Below are 20,773 nucleotides of genomic sequence, written 5' to 3'. Positions count from 1 at the left end.
GAAGATATCCAGGCTGCAATCTGGCCCACCCACTGCCCTCAGTGGCCCCTGCCGCCCCTCCACCAGCAGCAGCCCTGTACGTACGTACGTTTAGCCAAGGAGAACTTCTTGAGGAACTGGGGCATGGCGTCTCGAGGGTGAACCTCCACGGTCAGCTGTGTCCCTGAAAAGGAGCAGGAGATGCTGTTTTCAGCCAGGTGCTGCCAGGAAGGGCGTGCTGCCCTGTGACAGATGTTTGAACAACAAAACACCATTTGTTTTAGAGCTTTCTTCTGAATATGCAAGTAATTCCTGTTTCTATTAAAAAAAAATGAAACAACATACTAAGCAGACAGTTTCTGGATCTGAGCAAGATGGAATATGCACACTCCACCTCCTGTCTCCCACCAGAGGCCACTGTCCATCCTGGACAGAATGCACCGGGAAACCACCTGCAGATCCTGTGAATCAATGGTAGAAGGCAGATGGAGAAGAAAGAATCAGGATTGAAAGAATCACCAAACCAGCACTGAGTCTATTTCTCCTGTCCTCTCCGGCATCACCTAGATTGGACTGAAAGGCATCCTCAAGCTCAGAGCTTCACAGTGGGTGCAGAGAAAAAGCCCATTAGAGAAACCTTTTCTGCTTGAGGCATGAGAAGGGGGACCCCTGAGAGTCAGAGAGTGGGGGAAATCCTCTGTTGCTCTTTTGTCCTTATTTTTGGTGGTGTTGTTTCCTGCGGTAGTAGTGGCAACAGTGAACTTAAGAGAAGTGGGGAGCACTATTCATTGTTTTTTTCTCTGTTTTGTGCAGATTGGTCCCTAATACAGATGCAGTTATGGGAAGTATATGGCAGAGAGAGGAAACAAGGTTTTCAGCTGGAGAACCAGAAAGTGGGTCATGAAAAGGAGGGGGTTCAGGAGAGAAATTCCATAAAGTTGTAGATGAACTCCTGTGGTCACCTCAAGTTGTTCATGGACAGATCTCAACCTAAACATCACACCATGGGTCTTTGAGAACTAAACTCTGGGGAAGACCAATGTCCCAGTCCCAGACAGGCTACTGGGTATTGCCCATACAGGGTAGATCTGTAGAGCACCTCAGAGATTTCAACCCTAATAGCAGAAGACTTAGGAAAAATCTCAATTTGAAAAGGAAAAGATAATCAAGAGCTGTCAATCCCATGATGATACAGATTCAAGTCAGACAATGACTTTAAAGTAGCCATGACAGTCATGCTCCAAAAAGCAAGGGCAAACAGTTTTGAAATAAACAGAAAGATACAAAGTATTAGCAAGTAAATCGAAGATGTAAAGAAGAAATGAAGAGAGATGATAGAACTGAAATATAAAATAGTTTACAGAAACTTCCAGATTTGCTCAAGAGGACAGGGGAGAGTCCGAGATCTTGAAGATAAAGCAACAGACACTATTCAGTTTGAACAATGGAAAAAGGTGAACAATGCCTCAGGGATTTATGAGATAGGAATCTAATAGTCTAACACTCATGTCAGAAGGAAAGGAGAAATAATGTGGTGCAGAATAACTATTGGAAGAAATAACAAAAATTTCCAAAATTTGATAAAAGGCATAACTTACATATTCTAGAAACTTAGCGAATCCCAAACAGGATAAATAAGGAAATCCAAGTCCAGACACATTATAATCAAACTATCGAAGGCAAAAAAATTATTTAAAGTAGACCATGAAAAAATAATACATTATGTATAGCATTGCTGCAGTTTTCTTGTTAGAAACCAGGTCAGAGGGATGTGGAACATTTTAAAAATGCAAAAAGAAATAAACTGTCAAAGCAGAATTCTATATCCAGTAAAAATACCATGGAAGAATGCAAGTAAAATAAAGACATTCGTAGATAAAGCAATACCAGGAGTTCATTAACAACAGACTTGCTCTAAAAGAAATTCTAATGGAAGTTCTGCAGATGGAAGAGAAAAGTTGCTAGAGGGAAACTTGGAAGAGGAGTAAAACTGGTAAATACCTAGGTAAATATATCAGCCAATTCCTCTTAAATTCTTTAACATGGATGATGATTGAGAGCAATAATCCTAACATTGTTTAATAGGTTTTCAGCATATGTAGACATAAAATACATGATAACTACCTATATGGAAGTAAAGTCTCTTCATTCTGTTTGAAATGTTAACATTAATAATACTTAGATTGTGAAAAGTGAAATTTGTATACTATAAGACATACAAAGGATCTATACAAAGAGAAAAATCTTCATAAAACAATAAATAATTTAAATGTAATTCTGAAAGACATAAAGATAATAAAGAAAGCAGGAAAGAAGTAACAGAAGAACAAGCAGAAAACAAAAAATAAAGTGGAACACCTAAATCCAAATGTACCAATAATTTTATTAAGTGTAAATGGGGTAAGTGCACTACTTAAAAATAGAGATTGTAAGAAAGGGTAAGAAAGGAGACTGAAATATATTCTGTTCCTAAGGGTTCAACTTCATTGTGACATTGATTAGTTAAAAAAAGATGACATAGAAGTTCAGTAGATTACACAAAGAAGAATGAGGGAAAGGGAGGGAGGACAGGAATAGGAAAGGGAGTAGAATGAATCTATGTACATAGGTAAATAAACCACAGTGAATCTCCACATCATGTACAAGACTGGGATCCTAATTAGAATAATATACACTCTGTGTTTGTGTAAATATGTTAAAATATACTCTACAGTCATGTATAACTAAAACAAACAAGTAAAAAAAAATTAAAGCTGGAGTTGCGGTATTAATATCAAACACAGTAGACTTCAGAGCATAGAAGATATCAGAGATGGAGAAATACTACATAATGATAAATGAGTCATTTCACTAAGACATGATAAGCTTAAATATATACTCATCTACAACAAAGTTTTAAAATACATGAAACAAAAACTGATAGAACTGAAAGGAGGGCTGGGCAAATCTAGATCACAGTTGGAAATTTTAGCACTCTCCTCTCAGTAATTGAGAGAATTGGTAGAAAGAAAATCAAATATATAGAAGAATTGAGTGATACTATTAAGTAACAGAATTTATTTGATGTTTATAGAATACTTCATCAAACGATAGCAGAATATACATTCAAGTGCCCATAGAATATTCACCAAGATGGACTATATCCTAAATCATAACACAAACCTTAAAAAGTTAAAAAAAAAAGAAATCATATGAAGTTTTTCTTTGGCCATTTTGACTATAGTGGAATTAAACTAGAAGTTAAAAACAAAGATTAGCTGGAAAACCTCCAAACACTTGAAAATTAAGTAACTTACTTCCTAATAATCCTTCCAAAGAGGAAGTCTCAGGGAAAATATTTTGAATTCAGCAAAAATGAAAATACAGCACATCAAAATATGTAAGATGAAGGCAAAACAGTCCTTCATGGGAAATCTATAGCATTAAATACTTATATCAAAAAAGAGAATGATGTTAAATCACTAATATAAGCTTCCACCTTAATAAGGTAGAGAAATAATATAAAATTAAACCTAAGGCAAAGAAGAAGGGAAATGAAAAAGATAAAAACATAAACCAGTGAAATTTAAAATAATATCAATGGAGAATAATCAATGAAACCAAAAGCTAGTTCTTTCAAAAGATTTGTAAAATTGATAAACCTATAGCTTGAGTGATGAAGATAAAAAGAGTTATGACACAAATTGGGAGTCCAGACATTAACATTAGGATGGACATCTCTATACACCCCCTATATGTACCAAAATCATAAAGGAATACTACAAACAATGCTATGCACATAATTTCTACAACTTAGATAAAATGGACCAATTCCTTAAAAGTCACAAACTAACTAAAAAGACTCATTCAAGAATTAGATAACCTGAACATTCCTAAATCTATTTTTAAAATTAAACTTGGTTAACACCTCCTCACCAAAAAGCAAGGCCCAGATGGTTTCATTGGTAAATTCCAACACATATTTAGAAAGAATACCAATTCTAAAAAAAAGAAAGAAAGAAAGAAAGAAAAAAATACCAGTTCTTCATAAGATCATTCAGAAAACTGAGGAACAGTGAGCACTTCATAACTCCATTTAAGATGCCAGCATTAGTCTTATACAAAACCAAAGACAGCATAAGAACACTACAGACTAATAATCCTCATGAAAATAAACACAAAATTCTCAACAAAGTGTAAAAAATTAAATCCAGCAATACAACAAGATAATAATATATAACAACCATGGGTCGTTATTTTGGAAGGGTAAAGTTAGTTTAATATCTGAAGATTAATAAATATAATTTACTACATTAACAGACTAAAGTAGAAAAACCACAGGATCATACCAGTTGATTAAAAAAGATACTTTTCACAAATTTAACATCAATTCATGAGAAAACTTCCTAAAAAATTGGAATAAAAGGAAATTTTCTTAATTTGACAAAGGGTATTATAAAAATGTATATAGATAACAGCAATGGTGAAAATAGTATACTTTCTTTGTAGTGTTGGAAACAAGTCACAAATGTCTACTTTCAGTGTTCCTAATAACTTGCTCTGGAAATAATACCTACCCAATGCAATAAGACAAGAAAAATAAATAATAGCTATAATGTTCTTATTTACAGATGTATGTAAAAAAATTCAAAGTCATCTAAAAACTCCTAAAATGAATTCAGGATGGTCTCAGAATATATGATTAAAATAATCTCTCTATATTAACAATAAAAATTAGAAAATTAACTTAAAAATTACCAATTCCCATATCTCCAAAATTGCACCATTTAGGTATAAATATAAAACAAACAAACAAACACCACCCCAAACAGTTTTTTAGTAATTGTATACTAAAAAAACTTTTAAATAAGATTAAGCATATTATAGAGGACTTAAATTAGTGGAAAGACATGCCAAGCTTATGCATTGGAAGATTCAGCACAGTCAAGTTGTTAATTCTCTCTAAATTGATCTAAAATTTAATGCAAATTCAATCAAACCCCTAGGGGAATTTTGTAGATATATGCATGATGATTCTATGAGTTAGGTGGTAAATCACAGAAACTAGAATAACCAACAGGGTTCTGAAAAAATAAAAGTCAGAGGACTACCACTATCTGATTTTAAGATGTATGAATAAAATTACAGTAATCACAACATTTTGATTTTTGCAAAAGGATAGATAACATAGCTCAATGAAACAGATAAAATTCAAGAAAGATATCCACATGAATATGGCAATTTTTTTCTTTATAAAAGTATAGAGGCAATTAGACAGGAGAAAGGCACAAGAACAGATACTTCACCAAAAAAAAAAAAAAAGATTCCAGGTGGAAAATAAGTATACAAAAAGATGTTTAGCATCATCAGCCTTAGGAGAAGGCAAATTAAAACCACCCTGAGATATTACATCTATTGGAAGAGCAATAGCATAATTTTAAATTGCATGCTGACAGAGATTCGGAGAAATGGGATCTCATCTATTGCTGGTGGGTTGTAAAATAGAAAAGCTACTCTGGAAAAAATGTTTGGCTGTTTCTTATAAAACAAAGCAGGTCCTTACCATACAACCCAACAATTATACCACTGGGCATTTAACTCAGAGAAATGAAAACTCGTGTTCATATAATGCTGTACATGAATGTGTACAGCAGCTCAAGCTGGAAATGACCTAAATGTCCTTCAGTGAGTGAATAGATCAACAATCGGTGATACATCCACGTCAAGTACTTTTACAACACATAGGAGTAATGGGAGAATTAGTCTACACAAGGGAATATTTTTGGGGAGATAGAGCTGTTCTATATTCTGATTTTGGTGGTAGTTCAGTGAATCCGTGCATGTGTTAAAACTCAGGACTACATGCTACAAAAATTATATTTTACTGAGTGTTAATATAAAATTAAAAAATTACATTTTACAGAGTGCTTAAATAAAATAAAAATACTAACCACATCCCTAAGAATTGGGGGGAAAAAAAAACAACAAGTAGAATTAAAGTGAAAAAAAATCTGGATGTTACAGAAAGATACAAAAGAGAATGTGAAAAATCCTTTTAGACGTAATTTCTACATTTAAAAATCCAAAAGCAGGAATACAGTCAACATGCTTTATATAATCTGCTTTTGTCATGTAAGTTTTTACATGTGGGTGAATATGGCCACATGTTATCATCTTAAATGGCTGCATAATACTCTTTTTTTTTCCTTGTGGTGCTGAGGATTGAACCCAGGGCTTTGTACATGCGAGGCACACACTCTACCAACTGAGCTATAGCTCTAGCCCATAATACTCTATTTTACAGATGGCTTGTAATCTATTCAGGCAAACCCTTTTTGTTGGATATTTTGCTTTTTCCCAAATGTTTGCTTATTATAAACAGTAATCTGATGAAGATTCTGACATAAACATCTCTAACTTTTCAAATTGGCTCATTCCAATAAATTCTTAAATATGGATGAAAGAGTAAAGGGGATTTTTAAGACTTTTGTTAGAAATCAGCAAACTTTTCCCACAAATTATTCCATTGGTTTGTAATTTCACCAACCATGCAAGAGAAATGCCCATTTTGCTTATTCTTGTGTGTTTGCACAACTGGCCACAATACTTTGTCCTTCTTTGCAATGAGAGGTCTTTTGTTCCAACCTGTGAATCTGGGCTGACCTTCTGACTTCATTTGGCCAATTCGCATGTGGCAGAAGTGATGTTATACAAGTTCTGAGCTTAGCCCTCGAGAGACTTTGCAGCACTCGCTGTCATTCTTGGAATCCCAGCCACAACTGCCCCGGGGACGTGCCAGGCTGGGTAGGAGAGACCACAGGGAGCACAGCAGAGCCTCTCAGGTGAGGCTGAGAACAGCTGGCCTCCTGCCAAGCCACCGGCTGATGACACACAGGCGCAAGCTCAGCCAGGAGCCAGGCTCAGCTGAGAACCGGCTGACAAGTAGAATGTCCAGCCAACCTGCAGGCTTCAAACCTGGGAAATGCTCACCGTTTTCAGCAGCTGAGCTATGTGCTGTGTGTAATGCAAAAATAGATGACGGACATTTACTTTGATTAATTCTTTAAGCTTTTATCAGTGAACAATGATACTGCATTGTTTCGTATATTTCTTTAATTTTTAGAGTAGTCTTCCTATATTTGTCATTTAAATTCCTATTTTATGAATTGATTAGTTCCCTATGGATTTATTACTTTTTCCTTGTTGATTTTACTAGAGTTTTAAAAATTAACCCTTTGTCTGCTAAATATGTTGCAGTTATTTTTCTGCAGAAGAATGTGGTTGATTTTCTTGTTGTAGTTCTGCAATGCCAAACAGGGCAATTCCCAAAATGATTAAAAAAGATACCATGTATTCTCACAGGCATTGCTGTAAAGGGTTAACTAACATTCATTTTCTTTTTTTCTTTCTTTTTTTTTTGGGGGGGGGTACTGGGGATTAAACCCAGGGGCACTTTACCACTGAGCTATATTCCCAGCCCTTTTAATTTTTTTTTTTTTTTGGTGACATGATCTCATTAAGTTGCTTAGGCCCTTGCCTATATTACTGAGGATGGCCTCGAACTTGTAATACCCAAGTCCTGGGATTATGGCATGCACCTCTGCACTCGGCACTAACATTCATTTTGAAGTGTAGTTTCTAGCACATGAATTGTGTCAAAGAAAATCAGCCTTGTGATTTGATAATGAAGACATGAAATGTTTCAGAGTTGAAGGCACAATTCAGTTCTAGTCATAGGATCAGGCGCTATCACCTTCACTGGCAAATACTTCCTGTGTGTCTCCTTCTGGGGACACAGGCAGGGGTCTCTTCTACTTTGCCTATTCACTTTCTCCATCCAAAACACTCTGAGATATTTTTCAAAGTGGGTGCCAGGTGGTAAAAGGCTCCAAAGATGCCTCGTGCAAGATGAATTGAGAAACACGCCCCCCACTCTCCCCTCTTGCAGGTCACACACAAGAATGCTCTGAGAAGTCCTGCAACAAAAAACTCTATTTAATGCAGGATTACTTTATCAAATACAGAAAAAATGCTGGATTGGAATAGTCTCTGTAAATTTCGAGGAGTTGTGAAAGTAGACAATTTGTTGGTATCGGGATCAATAACAAACCTCTTCCCCAAATTCTCATAGTGGCCAGATACTTCCAACCACTCCCTATTCAGTCATGTCTCTCTGGTAAAGTGCATTTGAGCCAACACACAAAATGTTGTGAAAGTCCCATTTGGAGCAAGGGCCTGGCCCACAAGCTCTGCCCATCACCACTTCAATCCCTTCTCTCCTTCCTGAGGTTCCCCTTTCCTCTTGGACAGGGGTCAACGTCTGACATTCTCCTCAGTCCCATTTCCTGACTTTTCTCCAAAGCTGTGCTCATGCTGATCACTGCCTCAAAGAAAAGAGCGAAGCTCTGGCCTCCTTGATCTGTGGGAGTGTGAATCCTGCTTTCATTCACAGGTGCCTGAGGGCACTTCCGGGAGGTTTCTCTGGCTCCAGGACCAAGGGTGGGGTGGGCATGTGGTCTCAAGGTGGGTAGCATTCACTAGAGAGCTTCAAGTTTCCTAAAAGCATGAACTACTGAGGGTTTGTGGGCTTTGACATTCCTGTATCAAATAAATCTCTTTTAAGAAAAAAAGGTTAACTTGATCAATCTCTAATTATAGAGTCGACATGTGGAATAATATTCACAGTCAGCTCTAAGTGCAACTGAATCCCATTCAGATGAGATGTTCATGGGACTCTAGATGGCCTGTCCCGCCTCTCTCAGGGCACCCTTCCTCTGCTCTACTAGCTGTCACCCAGACAGCATTTTTGAAATTGCAGCTCTGGCCATTTTAGTAAAAGCATGTTAGAGATTATTTCCCACGAACCCCACGAGGTGGCTCCCAGGCCATTTTCCCAAACCCCACTGGCTTGTCTTCCTTTCTGACCCTCTCAGAAGTGGAGATGCACAGGAGCAAACAAGCTCAGCTGTGTGTGTACCGCCTTGGGCCTGCCTTTTATCCAGTCAGGATGCTTCTCCTGCGTGACATCTCCTCTCCAGATATCTTCAGGTTTCAATCAGGATGTGTGCAAAGGCCTAATTTGCTCAGAATACCTAATGCAGGGAGGGCAAACAGGTTTCGTGTTGTTCATTAGCTCTGACTGATTGGAAGTGGCTGCCTGGAGCTCTGATCAATTAACCAAGATTGCCACATATGTGAGTGTGTGGATGCATGTGAGTGTGTGCGTGCGTGTGAGTGTGTGTGTGTGGGTGTGCACCCATGTATGAGTAGACATGTGTGAGCAGAGCTGCCGGATTGCCATTTGCATCCCCTACTTAAGGTCTCATTAACTCTTTCTATAACAGGCTGCCATGCTTATGACCTGGATTATTTGCCTTGGAAATTTTTCCTCTATTAGCTGACAGTTGGGAAAACCTTAGTTAAAGCTTTTGTCGTTGTAAAAACAACCTTAAACAGACCCTGGGCAGGTATTCAACAGAGGTGTGCTGTGGTCCTGCCCAGGGTGCTATAGTCAGGAAGTGGTGAGCTGTAACATTCCAGCATGCTAGGTGGGGACAAGAAAATGTCCGGTTCTGTGGAACATCAACAGAGCACCACCTCAATAGGTATTACCAGATGCAGCATGAAGGGCCCCCTTCCGTATTAGCTGCTCTGGTATGAGAGGACACCCCAGGGTGCCATAGCTCAGGGCTGAACTTGTGTGGGCCCTTGCTGATGTGTGAGATGACAGGTTTCTCTCACAGTCCCCACCACCCCTGGTTTCCTATGGACCTTGAAAACACAGGAACATTCATGACTCCTTTTGCAGAATGGAGCTCCACAAGGAAGTCCCAGGTCTGCAAATGTGGCAGTGTCCCCAAGCTCATGCATGATCAATGAAGGTTGCTCCCCTTCTGGTCCAAGAGTGTTTGCTTGGTGCTAAGAGCTGATGACTAGAAGGACAGGAGCCCGAAAGAACACTGACTCCTCAAAATAACCCGCTGGACCTGAAGTCACAGGGCCTCCTACAGATCACTCTCCTGTCTTCCAATCCATACGTGCATCACAGATCCGTCTTATGAAGACCTGAGAGTTCTGAACAGCCACCTCTGGGTGAAATCTTGGGTTTCTTTTTGGGAGTGGGATGGAGGTCCTGCATCCAACTTGGCCACCACCTGTCCTTTATGGAGGAAGTGGCATGGTGGACTAGTTAAGCCCACTGGCTCTGGGAATGTTCAGGTATGGTTCAGCTCCTGGGTCTGGCTTTGCTAGCTGTGTTACTTCGGGCAAGTTATTTAAACTTCTATGAACCTCAGTTTCCCCATTTGTAAAATGGGGGTGATAACCCCATCCCCAGAGTGTAGTTGTGAAGATTAAATGAGGTGAGTTATAAAAGTTGCTCAGCTCAATGTCTGGCACATAGCAAGTCACTGTATTTACTGTGATAGATAGAGCTTCTGGTAGTCCAGAGAACAGAGCTTAAGAAGTCCAAGGCTCATTGGATAAGGACAAAGTAACATGGGAAACACTGACTGGAGTAAGTCACTGTTTTCGAATGTGATAGGTGCTGGCAGCAACCTCAACAGGGCCAAATCTGAACTCTTCATGTTTCTTCTTGAACCCATCCCACCGCATCTCCTCTCCCTTCATCCTCCCCACTGTTTAGGTCCTGTCCTTGACTCACATCTGGGATCCAGACCACAGGAAAAACTTGCTACAGGATCATGCCTCCTAGGGGGTCTTCTCGCTTTCAACCTTGGCCCCTTCAGTTTATTCTCCACACGTTGGAAGCAGTCGTGTCCCAAACCATCCAATAATTTCTAACACACTCAGATTAGAAGCCAGCATGCCTACGGTAGCCCCAGGCCCTGCATGTCTTACCCTAGATCCTCTCGGACTCATTTTCTCCTTCCCTCCCCTAACCATACCCCTCCCTCCCCTTCCAGCCACAGCCACCTGCTCCCTGGATCCTGCCTCAGGCCTCTGCACCCCATGGCTCCCTCTGCTGAAAGGTCTTCCCCAGATGCCCTCATGGCTTGCTCCCTCCCCTTCTTCCTGGTTCAAATGTCACCTTCTCAATGAGGCCTTTCTCACCTACTCTATTTTGATCCCTCATGGTAGGATGAATTATGGCCCTTACAGATAAGCGTGCCAGGATCTGTGGAAGCTGTGAAAGTTGCTTTCTATGGCAAGCGAACTTTGCAGATACCCTTAAATGCAGACTCAGCAGGTAGAGAGATTATCCTGGCTGCCACCGGGCCCTAAATGCAACCACATGTATCCTTCTAAGAGGGAGATGGGGAGACTCAACTGCTCGTGGGGAGAAAAGGTAGGTGGTAATGAAAGCAGAGATGGGAATACTAACCACAAGTCAAGAGCACCAACAGATCCAGGGACAGGAAGAGGCCAGGAATGACTTCCTCCCCAGAGCCTCCAAAAGCCCAGGGCAGCTGATTTTAGATTTCCACTCCAGAAGTGTCAGTATTTTTGAATTGTGAAGGCCACCACGTTGATGGAAATTTGCCAGCAGGTCCCCTGCACCCCATCATCCTTTCTGCTTCGGCCTCCCCTGCCTCACTGAGTTTCACTTGGTTAGGATCGTCCTCCCTTCCTCGCAAGAGGTCGGATGCACAAGACCCGGAACCTCGGTCTGTGTGGCTAAGTGACACCAGTGGCCGGCTAGTCTATTCTCTTTCTAGCAAGGTAGCTCATGAGCCACGTGCAGTTAAGTTCATTTCAGAGAAACAGCAGGGCCCGGGCTTGTCCATATGGTGGTCAGGGCAGGTGGCAGGTCTTGCTGGGCCCACTAACTGGGCTCTAGTGTCTATCCCGGGCTGCAGTCCCAGGAATTCTAGCATAAAACACAGAATGCAAAGACAGCTGGCTCCCTCGGGCTCTCATGCTGGTGACCCGAGTTGACTGGCCCTTGCTCACTACCTGCCAGCGCCTTTCTGTGAAGATGTGGAGGAGGCCTGCATTTCAGAGAGCAATTCCCCGAGAGGCTCTGAGTCCCCTTGAGTCTCCAGAGGCTTCCTGCTTCAGAAGGGAGGGGGTACCGCTATCCCCCCCCTGGATGTCATCAGATAATTTCCTTGCAGGTTAGGATTTCAGGGCCCTGGTGACAAACTCTTTGGGCTGAGCCTTTGAGGGTCCTCCGACACCAGGCCATGAGACTCTACTGAAGAGCTGTTAACAACCATGGTGGGTGTGGGGGGGTCTCTGATCGGCCCTCACCTCCAGCCATGACCTCCTATCTCTATCCTGTCATGCTCCCAGATCCAGCTGATTGCAGAATCAGCCTGGTGATGCTGTTGCCTGCCGTTCCTGAGCTCCCCTGAACCTGTCCTGGAAAAGTAAGAATTCTCAAGGAAGGGCCCTATCACTCCATCTTGGCACTAGGTGGAAAGCTCTTGGCAGGCTCAGTTTCAGGAGAGGCCAAGGAGCCACTGACTCAGGCCAGAGAAGGGCTTGGACACCATCAGCCAGCAGGGGGAGATCGGTTTCCAGGGGAATTGCAGAAGCTGAGCCGGGTAACAGCTGAGACCTTGCTGAGGGGTAGAGGGCAACGGATCAAAGCGCCGACTTTGATTCCTGCTGGCCATGTGATCTTGGATATATGACAGCCTTTCCAAGCCTCAGTCTACCCATCTGTAAAATGAGGACCGTGAGAGCACCTATCAAATAGAATTGCTGAGAAGCTTAATGTCCGTGAGAATAAATATGTAAATAGCTTGGCAGAGTGCCTGGCACAGGGTTAGCACTCAATAAAGGTTAGCTATAGTGATGGCGATGATGGTGGTGACGATGATGATGGGGTTTGGTGGCACAAGGACTTTATTTTGGGCAGAGGTACCAGGGTTTGAACTCAGGGGCACTAGACCACTGAGCCATATCCCCTGTCCTATTTTTTTGTATTTTTAATTTACAGACAGGGTCTCACTGAGTTGTTTAGCGGCTTGCTTTTTGTTGAGGCTGGCTTTGAACTCGCGATCCTCCTGTCTCAGCCTCCTGAGCCGCTGGGATTACAGGTGTGTGCCATTGTGCCCAGCAGGACTTTATTTTTTGACCTTTGATGAAGGGAAGACACAGACCATGAAACCTCCCAGGGCTTCCTCTGGGATGCCAGGAGAGGACAAGGGTGCTTGCTCCAACCTCCACGGGCGCAGAGAGGAGCTGCTCTCCAAGGTCTGAGCTCCACATCCAGGTCTGTCTCTGGCTGGGGCAGCAGAACCGGGGGGACAGTCACAGGAGAGGTCACCACTAGTGAGCGAGTCACTTACCTTGGTTGTCATAGGAAGTGATGACCTGGGGCTGCTGAGGGTGCTGCTTCTCTGCCAGGTTTCCTATTTAAGGAAGACAGAGAGGCCTGCAGTGACCACTGGGAACACAGTGGAATTTTCCCTGGGCAGAGCAGGGAGCTGTGTGCATCTGCAAGAAAGGCAGGCTTGAGCACATCCACAGGCCTGGCCCATTCACATGCACACCCCCGTGGACACCCCCATGGTGTGCACACCACCTGTGAACCAGCACAGAGATGCACCTGAATATGGAGGCAAATGCCTGGGAGCCCATGTGCACATGCCCCTTCCACCTGCCAGCAGGAGCCAGCACAGGCTGGGGCTCACAGGACCAAGCCGGTAATACCCCTAATGTTGTGGAGCCATAACACAACATTAGCCATAACACAACACTGACAGGTGTCACTGCATACTCTCACATGCATGGAGACCTCATGTGATCTCCACATATGGGAGGTTCTGACTTGGAACTTGAACACCAAGTTTCCTAAATCTTAGCTTCCCACCTCTCTGTTAGGAGAACAAGGGGCAGCTGTCATTATGCCAGCCTTGGAGTGGGGACAATGTGCAGTTTGATTCAGTTTCATAAACATCACAGGACAGGTTCTATCTATACACCATAGATATTTCTGTCCTTTGAAAACCACTTGTCCTTAGAGCCTAGTAGGGTCAGGCTACTGCAGAGAGATGCCTAGGCTCTGCCATAGGCAATCAAAGGGGAATCTTCAGGCTTCCCTGCTTCTCCTATGAGAAGCATGACCTCTCCCTCATCCCTGCTGCCTATTGGCTGCCGGGGCTGTACCTTGGTCTTACGGAAGCTGCCCTTGAACCTCTGCTTCAGGGGACAGAGGAGGAGCTGGGGAAGGGCCAGACTATGGCAATAGGTGGTTCCACCACGACCACCCTGTCCTGCCATCTTCTTCCTCTGGCCTCCGGCTGGCCTGCAGCAGGCCGGCCACAGGGAATGACCACTGGAACTAATGCCTCAGCCTGGGGATTAGTTTGTTCCTGGGGTGCTGAGCTGAACAGATTCCATTTGAATGACTCCTTTTGTACATTCAACCAAATGGGTCACTCAGATGCTTCCCATGCCTGATCCCAAGCAGAAGCCAGTTGAGGTGGATGGGAAAGGGGACCCTGAGCTGGTCAGGATCTGTGATCCACCTGGCAGGGCCTTCCCTGGGACAAGCCTGACTGCTCTAGTCTTCTCTGGTGAATAAGCTGAACCAGGCCCCTGAAGCCCCCAGGCCAGGGTTAGTTAGCCGAGGCTAGGCTGTGTCTGCCAATGCAGGGTGATATGGCATGTTGGTTTGGAGCCCCAGGCCAGAACCAGGCAGGACAGGGAGGCTGCCTCTTGTGGGCACAGCTGGCTGCATCTCCAGGAGGAAACAGGATCCGGGAAGGGAATCCTCAAGGAGGGTGATTGGCTGGCATAGCTTCTGTGCGGTATTTATAGTCAGGGCTCTATGACTGGTTTCCCTCTAGCTGTAGGGCATTGGATACTGTGCTGCTAGGCAGACTTTGGCCAGGACCAAGGAAAGCAGCCAATCACAGCAGGGGAAGCCCGTTGCTGGGCAAGCTATGGGTGGCAGTGTGGCTCAGTGCCAACACCTGCTGCTTCTAAAAGTTTGGAGCTCTCCAGGGCCCCCTCCCCACACCTGCCAACACCCAGGTCCAAGGAGTGTATAGGGCAGCAACAGGGGGAAAAATGTGCCCTTCTGGATCAATGCCATGTTCATTGGTGCACACTCTACCAGCCCAGGCCATCAGCTGCTTCCTTCTGAGATGAAAGTATCCAGTTGCCAGGGCTGGGCGGCCTGCTGGTCACCAGGAATGGGTGTCTTGGGCTCCACCAGGGCATGTATGAGAAAAGATGAGCTTCAATACCTGAAGCCCAGATCTTGGAATTAAGAAACACAGAAAGAAGTAAGGCATCTTCTTCTTTCTGTTTTAATTTTGGCCTATTACAAACATGCCATTTGAAAAATAAATGAAAATTCACTTTGAATTACATGCATTGGTGGAGTGGTAAAACCCAACATCTTTTCTGGAACTAGGACTCTGTCGATTCCCTTCCCAGCTCTGCATTTACTCCAAACTCTCAGCTCTCAAGGTGGTTTTGCAAGAACTATTTTAATCATCCTCTTTATGGACTAAGACCCACTTCCTATCTTTTTTTTAAAATATTTTTTTAGTTGTTGATGGACCTTTATTTTATTTATTCATACACAGTGCTGAGAATCGAACCCAGTGACTCACACATGCCAGGGAAGTGTGCTACTACTAAGCCCCAGCCCCAGGCCCACTTCCTGTCTTTTACAAGAGTTTTCTAATAGTCTTGAAATAGTTATTGCATTATTTTGTATTTTCCACTAACTTTCCCCAAAATCAAGACCCTGGAAGATGGTAAAAAATAGCAGGAGTTCAGTATATTCCAATTCATTCCTGAGATTTCCTAAGATGAATGCCAGACCCGGGGAAGGTCAGAGAGAACTGCAGTAAATAAGGATGCTGTGTCTCTTTGCACCCACCTGAGGCTTACTTTGCCCACTTGCCCACTCATACGCTGCCCAGCATGCACGCCCTGAAGGCCATTTCTGAGGCTGACAGGTTTCTGGAGGTCTGGTCTTGATTATAATTCTCACTAGCCCATAACTAGCTATGGTGCCTGCTAGAGCACAAGCTGGTATGTCTACTGTCTGATGGTCCCAGGAACAAAGTAAAGAAAGCCTTTGTACTCATGCATGCCCAACAGCCAGGACACAGAGGGGTGGTCTCCCTGGTGGGGAGTAGGCATATCCTGAGGATGACTTCTACCCATGAGCTGAGCAGGGGAAACAGGAAGACACTTCACCACCATGATTTTGAGACTCTACAGCAATGAATGTTATTATGATTATAATTTTAATGTAGTCCTACAAAGACAGGGGTTCTGGACTGCCTTGTTCACTGTTTCTTCTGAAACTGTATCTGACACTAAAGATATTTGTGGAGGGAATGAATGAATGAACTTACTTTTGAAACCCCATCCTTTCCTTTTGTTACTGTAAGAAGGAAGACAGAGCATCCTTATGTGGTTTTACTCAATTGCAGTCCTATTTGCCCCTTTGGGAAGGGTCACGGAGGGTGGTTTTTTTTTAGACTGGCATATGATAAGCCCGTTATCTGATTCCAGGGCTCACACAGCTGGGGTCTGATGGAGTTCCATAGTGGGGCTCTGGGAGTGCAGGTCTGATTCCTATTAGAATTCTCATGTATCATCACATGTACTGTCACTGATGTTTGTCCCTGAAGCCTGGGATTATGAATCCCTGAAAGGCAAAGAACAGGGCTCATTATAATCAGCCCATCCAAACCACTTCCAGAGGGATGCTGAGTTTTCAGGGAGGAGAGATGTCTAGTACCAGAGAGAGAGAGAGGCTTTGGAAACTGACTTCTTATTGTATTCTGGGTCCCAGGCCTGCAGGCCGGCAGGCAGCTATAAACAGAATCCTTGACTAGTGCCTCCCCAGGCATCAATGGCCCAAGGCAGGCCACCATCCCCTCCGTTCAGAAAATAAATAAATAAATAAATAAATAAATAAATAAATAAATAAATGGATAGCCTTGTGACATGCGCAGACCAATCTTCTGTGGGAACACAATCAAACCTCATCACCCCAAGGGAGGCCAAGTCTTCCCTTATTGCTTAGCCAGCAAACAAGTGGGTGCTCAAGTTCATGGCATTGCTCCCCAGCTCCAGTCTCCAGGAGAGCAGAGGCCCTGATGCCAGGGAAAACTTTCCAGGTTCACAGCAGCCCTAGAGGCCTGGCTGAATCACAAGCAGCCATTCTTTGCTCAGAGGTTAGATGTCTAGAGCCAGTCTTCAAATGAATGAAACCCAACCCTTCCAGTTATTTTTCAATGTATTAGATTGCAGAGGTTGAAAGGAAAACAGAAAGGAAAGGAGAATTTACCATAAAGTTCATTTCCTTCTAATTTCTGCCATTTCCGGATTCCGTTTCCAACACCTTGGAATCCTGTGAAATAACAAGGACACTGGAGTGAGGTTCTCTGCAGAGGGAGGCCCAGGCAAGCAAGCATGTACTAAGTGCAGACTTATTTGTGTTAAAGTGGGGCTGGTGGAAGTTGATTCGTTTGGGATCCAAGGGAGGCTGCCCTCAAATGAGATGCATTTGAGGAAATGAAGGCAACCCTCAAAATTCAAAAACATTTAAAAAAACCCGTTAAAATAGAATTGTCATAGAGATAGGCATGCCCACCCCTCTATGGGAATGGAAAGTGACAGTAGCCTGCTCTCCCAGCTTCCCTTACAGCTAGAGCATGGACCTGTGTGGCCTAGGCTCAATCAGATGTACCTGAGTCAGACTCTGCTGCTGATGCAATGGGGAAGGGAAAGGAAGACTTCTCTGACAGCAGCTGGAAGTGATAGCTGCAAGGTCAAGTTCCTGGCATGAAACTGACATATGTTCTGGCAGTGGGAGCTCCTGCAATCAAAGTGAGTTCCTGGCATGGAAAAAAAGTCCAGTGCACCTTGGTGGCTGCAGAAGTTCCCTCAGCAGACCAGCTCTGTAGCACACTTTGTGACACAATTCCTGGAAGCTCAGCCTCGAGTCTAGCTCTCCAAACTTGCAATCACTCACAAGCCCCCAATTCCACCTTACTCCCCTTCTTTTTTGTGAAGTCCTCCAAAGACCACTTGGAACTCCCACTGATGTACTAGTGGAATGGAATGCATGAGTCACATAAACTTCTGGGATAAAAATCTAGGCGTATAGCTCTTCCAGACTTGGTGCAGGCAGCTACAGGCTATCTCCTCTACTGCCACAGGTATATATGAGCTCTCCCCGCCAAAGCAAGCTTTGTGAGAAGTTCTGCTCTAAGGGAATAACTGGGAAGATGCTAGAGCCAGAGAAGAAAGGAGAGAGCATCCACTGGCTTTGTAGCCCAAAGCCCTTGCAACTAGCCTATCTGCGCTCGCCTGGCTGTCTTGCCCTCTGACTCCTTTCTGCCACAAGGCCACCCAGTGTCTGAATTGTGGCAGTAACTGAGCTTCACTCTTCTGATATTTGCAGAGGTGAGGAACAGCCATTCCCCAGTGGGGAAACGGTCATGTAGAGGGGACACCTGCAAGTGGCCGGTGTTTGTCTAAAATCTTGTGTAATCATAAGAGGCCTTGGGCAAGCTAGTTTTGCTTGGTGTTTTCGTCCCTTGGGGCTGCAGCTCAAGGAGCGGGCCTGCAAACTGACTTGGCCTGGGGTCTCCTGAACATCACCTACCGGCAGGCATTATTGGAGGCTTGTTCTTTCCTTTTTTTCCATTCTAGAGCAGAATTGTCTGGTTGTTAATGAGTGACAGTTTTCTTCACTGTCACAGCATCTTTGGGAAACCTCCATTGGGAAAATATTTGTAGAAATATATCAGCTCCTATCAAGCAGGGGTGCTTTCCTCCCTGAGTCATGGTCATGAGTGCAAAATGTGATGGTCTAGAGTCATGGGGAGCTGTGCTGTATACCAGGTACCTTTCAGAGAGGTGTCCCTGCCTGGCATTTTCTGCTTCTTTGTGTCCTTTGCCCTCCTCTGGTGTCAGAGTCTTTAGAACAGACATGATCAGAGGGGTGAAGATGTGGGAACTCATGGGGTGACTTGGAATGGGACCTTCTCCAGCACATACATATGGGGGGAGGTCTGGATTGTAGCGCATGTAGTAGGAGCAGTCTCCTGTCTTTCATGAAGCTGATGACCTCTGCTGATTTCCTACTTATAAATACCCTGTGGGCCAGTTATTTCCCTTTCTCCCAGGATCTGCTCTGAGAACTAGAGAACCGACTAACTTATACAACTCCTGACCCCCATATCCTCCCAAGACTGGAGCACCCCTCGATGTTCTCAGCCCTCCAGGGTCTATTTCTTTCCCTGGACAGCTTCCCCAAGATCTCTCCAGCCTGGGTGGCTTGTGGTACAAGACCATTCACAGAATTGGTGCTTTAGTGGGATAGGTGGAGGGTGGCTGGTCAATGTGCATTGGGACTTTGGGGACAGAAGAGCCAGGGGCAGAGTGGCAGCCCGCTCCAAGGAGCTCCAGAACTGGAGGGGAAGTTGGGGGCTGGGGAGGCAGAAATCATTTCCTCATAAGGGCTGTCAAACATCACTCCCAAAGACCTGGTGTACTGGCAACCAATGCACCCCAATACCAGCCTGGGAGACCAGGACATTAGGTTCCCATGGTTCTCAGGGCCTTATTGAACCTCCATTATTAACCATTTATACTCTATTCACATTGCTTCTGAGTTGAGGCCAGGGTCCCCTTCCACAATCGCTCTATAACCAGTTACTTTATTTGACCACTTTTCACTTCCCCAGAAAGTCTGTAGAACAAGTTACATTGATGGACAAGTTCAAACTGAGAGAGCAGAACCATCCCACCCAAGCCTGTGCTCTTTCTATCTGTAGGAGGCTGGGAATGAGACTGAAGAAGGGAAAACTGAGGTTATAAGTTGTGCAAGGCCACCTAGGGAGCTCCTCGTCTCAGAATCTGGCTCAGTACACAGATGCCCCTGGGTCCCTCGTGCCCTGCAGTGTGCTACATAGGGCAGCAGGCCTCTGCCACACATGAGTCAGCCCGAGGCTCTGGCCCCCTTTCTCCAGGGCATCCTCCAACCCTGATCTGCACCCTTCAGGGAGTGGTTCCGAGGAAACAGGCTCCCGGGTGACCGAAGCACCCAGGCCCACACTGGGAGTCAAGCTAGGACAACCACCCGACTACGCGTTGCCACGGGACGCCGGTGCTAAGGCGTGGAGGCACAGGGGAGAGGACCTGGCTTGCTGACTTCTTTCGGGGGCATACGAGACTTCCCTCGGCGGGCGGGCCCTGGGACGTGGAGGCCAAGGTGCCAAGGGGCCGAGGGACCCGGGCCGGGCGCGCTTTACCTCCTCGGCGCTGCAGCAGCGCGCCCGGGTCCGCCTGCGAGTCCATCTCCGAGTGCACGATCAGCAGCATGTCGATGGACACGGCGTTGCTGTCCTTCTTCAGCTCCATGGTGCCACCTCCCTCCGGGCCGGCGCGCCGCGGCTGCTCGCGAGGCTGCCTCCTTTGCAAATGGCCCCGTGCGCACCGCTGCCTGGCGCGGGAGAGGACAGGGCGCGGGAGAGGGCGCTCCCCCGCCGCCAGAGCCACTGGGCACCGCGTTTCGCTGACTCTGCCAAACACATTATTAGGACCCGCCCGGGAGGGCGCTATCCTAATGAAGCGGCTCTAAGTCACCTTTGAAAGGAAATCCCCAAACCTAGCCCTGACCTGCACCCAGGCCGTTGGTCCGCAGAAGCGGCGGGTTCCAGAGCGTCCCTCCTGGTGTCCCTGGCCTCTCGCCCCCTGTGCTTGAAGCGCTGATCCTGGGCTGCGGGACTGTTCTCCCCCATGGCTGGCTGCTGTCTCATCCCCACCATCTCCGAGAACTTAGGGGTAGGGGGTCCCAAAAGGGACCTCCTGAGAAAAGTCACTGGCCAATGCAGAAAATGGCACAGTGCCATCAACATTG

At 44.9% G+C, this 20,773-nt stretch overlaps 1 protein-coding gene across 1 annotated transcript in view; it reads right to left on the bottom strand.

Annotated features, from left to right (window-relative positions):
- Ky (kyphoscoliosis peptidase) overlaps nucleotides 1-20,457 on the bottom strand; it is a 42,919-nt gene extending 22,462 nt beyond the window's left edge. The window contains exons 1-4 of the mRNA XM_015487020.2: nucleotides 20,166-20,457; nucleotides 17,192-17,254; nucleotides 13,218-13,280; nucleotides 89-163 (exon numbers count right to left, since the gene is read on the bottom strand). Coding sequence (XP_015342506.1) covers nucleotides 89-163; nucleotides 13,218-13,280; nucleotides 17,192-17,254; nucleotides 20,166-20,274 — 310 coding nt within the window. The 5' untranslated portion in view covers nucleotides 20,275-20,457. The remainder of the gene's footprint in view (nucleotides 1-88; nucleotides 164-13,217; nucleotides 13,281-17,191; nucleotides 17,255-20,165) is intronic.
- Between the last annotated feature and the right edge of the window lie 316 nt (nucleotides 20,458-20,773).

This window comes from Marmota marmota, unplaced genomic scaffold (genome assembly GCF_001458135.2).
Source record: "Marmota marmota marmota unplaced genomic scaffold, marMar, whole genome shotgun sequence".
NCBI lineage: Eukaryota > Metazoa > Chordata > Mammalia > Rodentia > Sciuridae > Marmota > Marmota marmota.
Note: the sequence above shows the minus strand (reverse complement) of the source record. Positions and strands in the feature narration are given on the sequence as shown.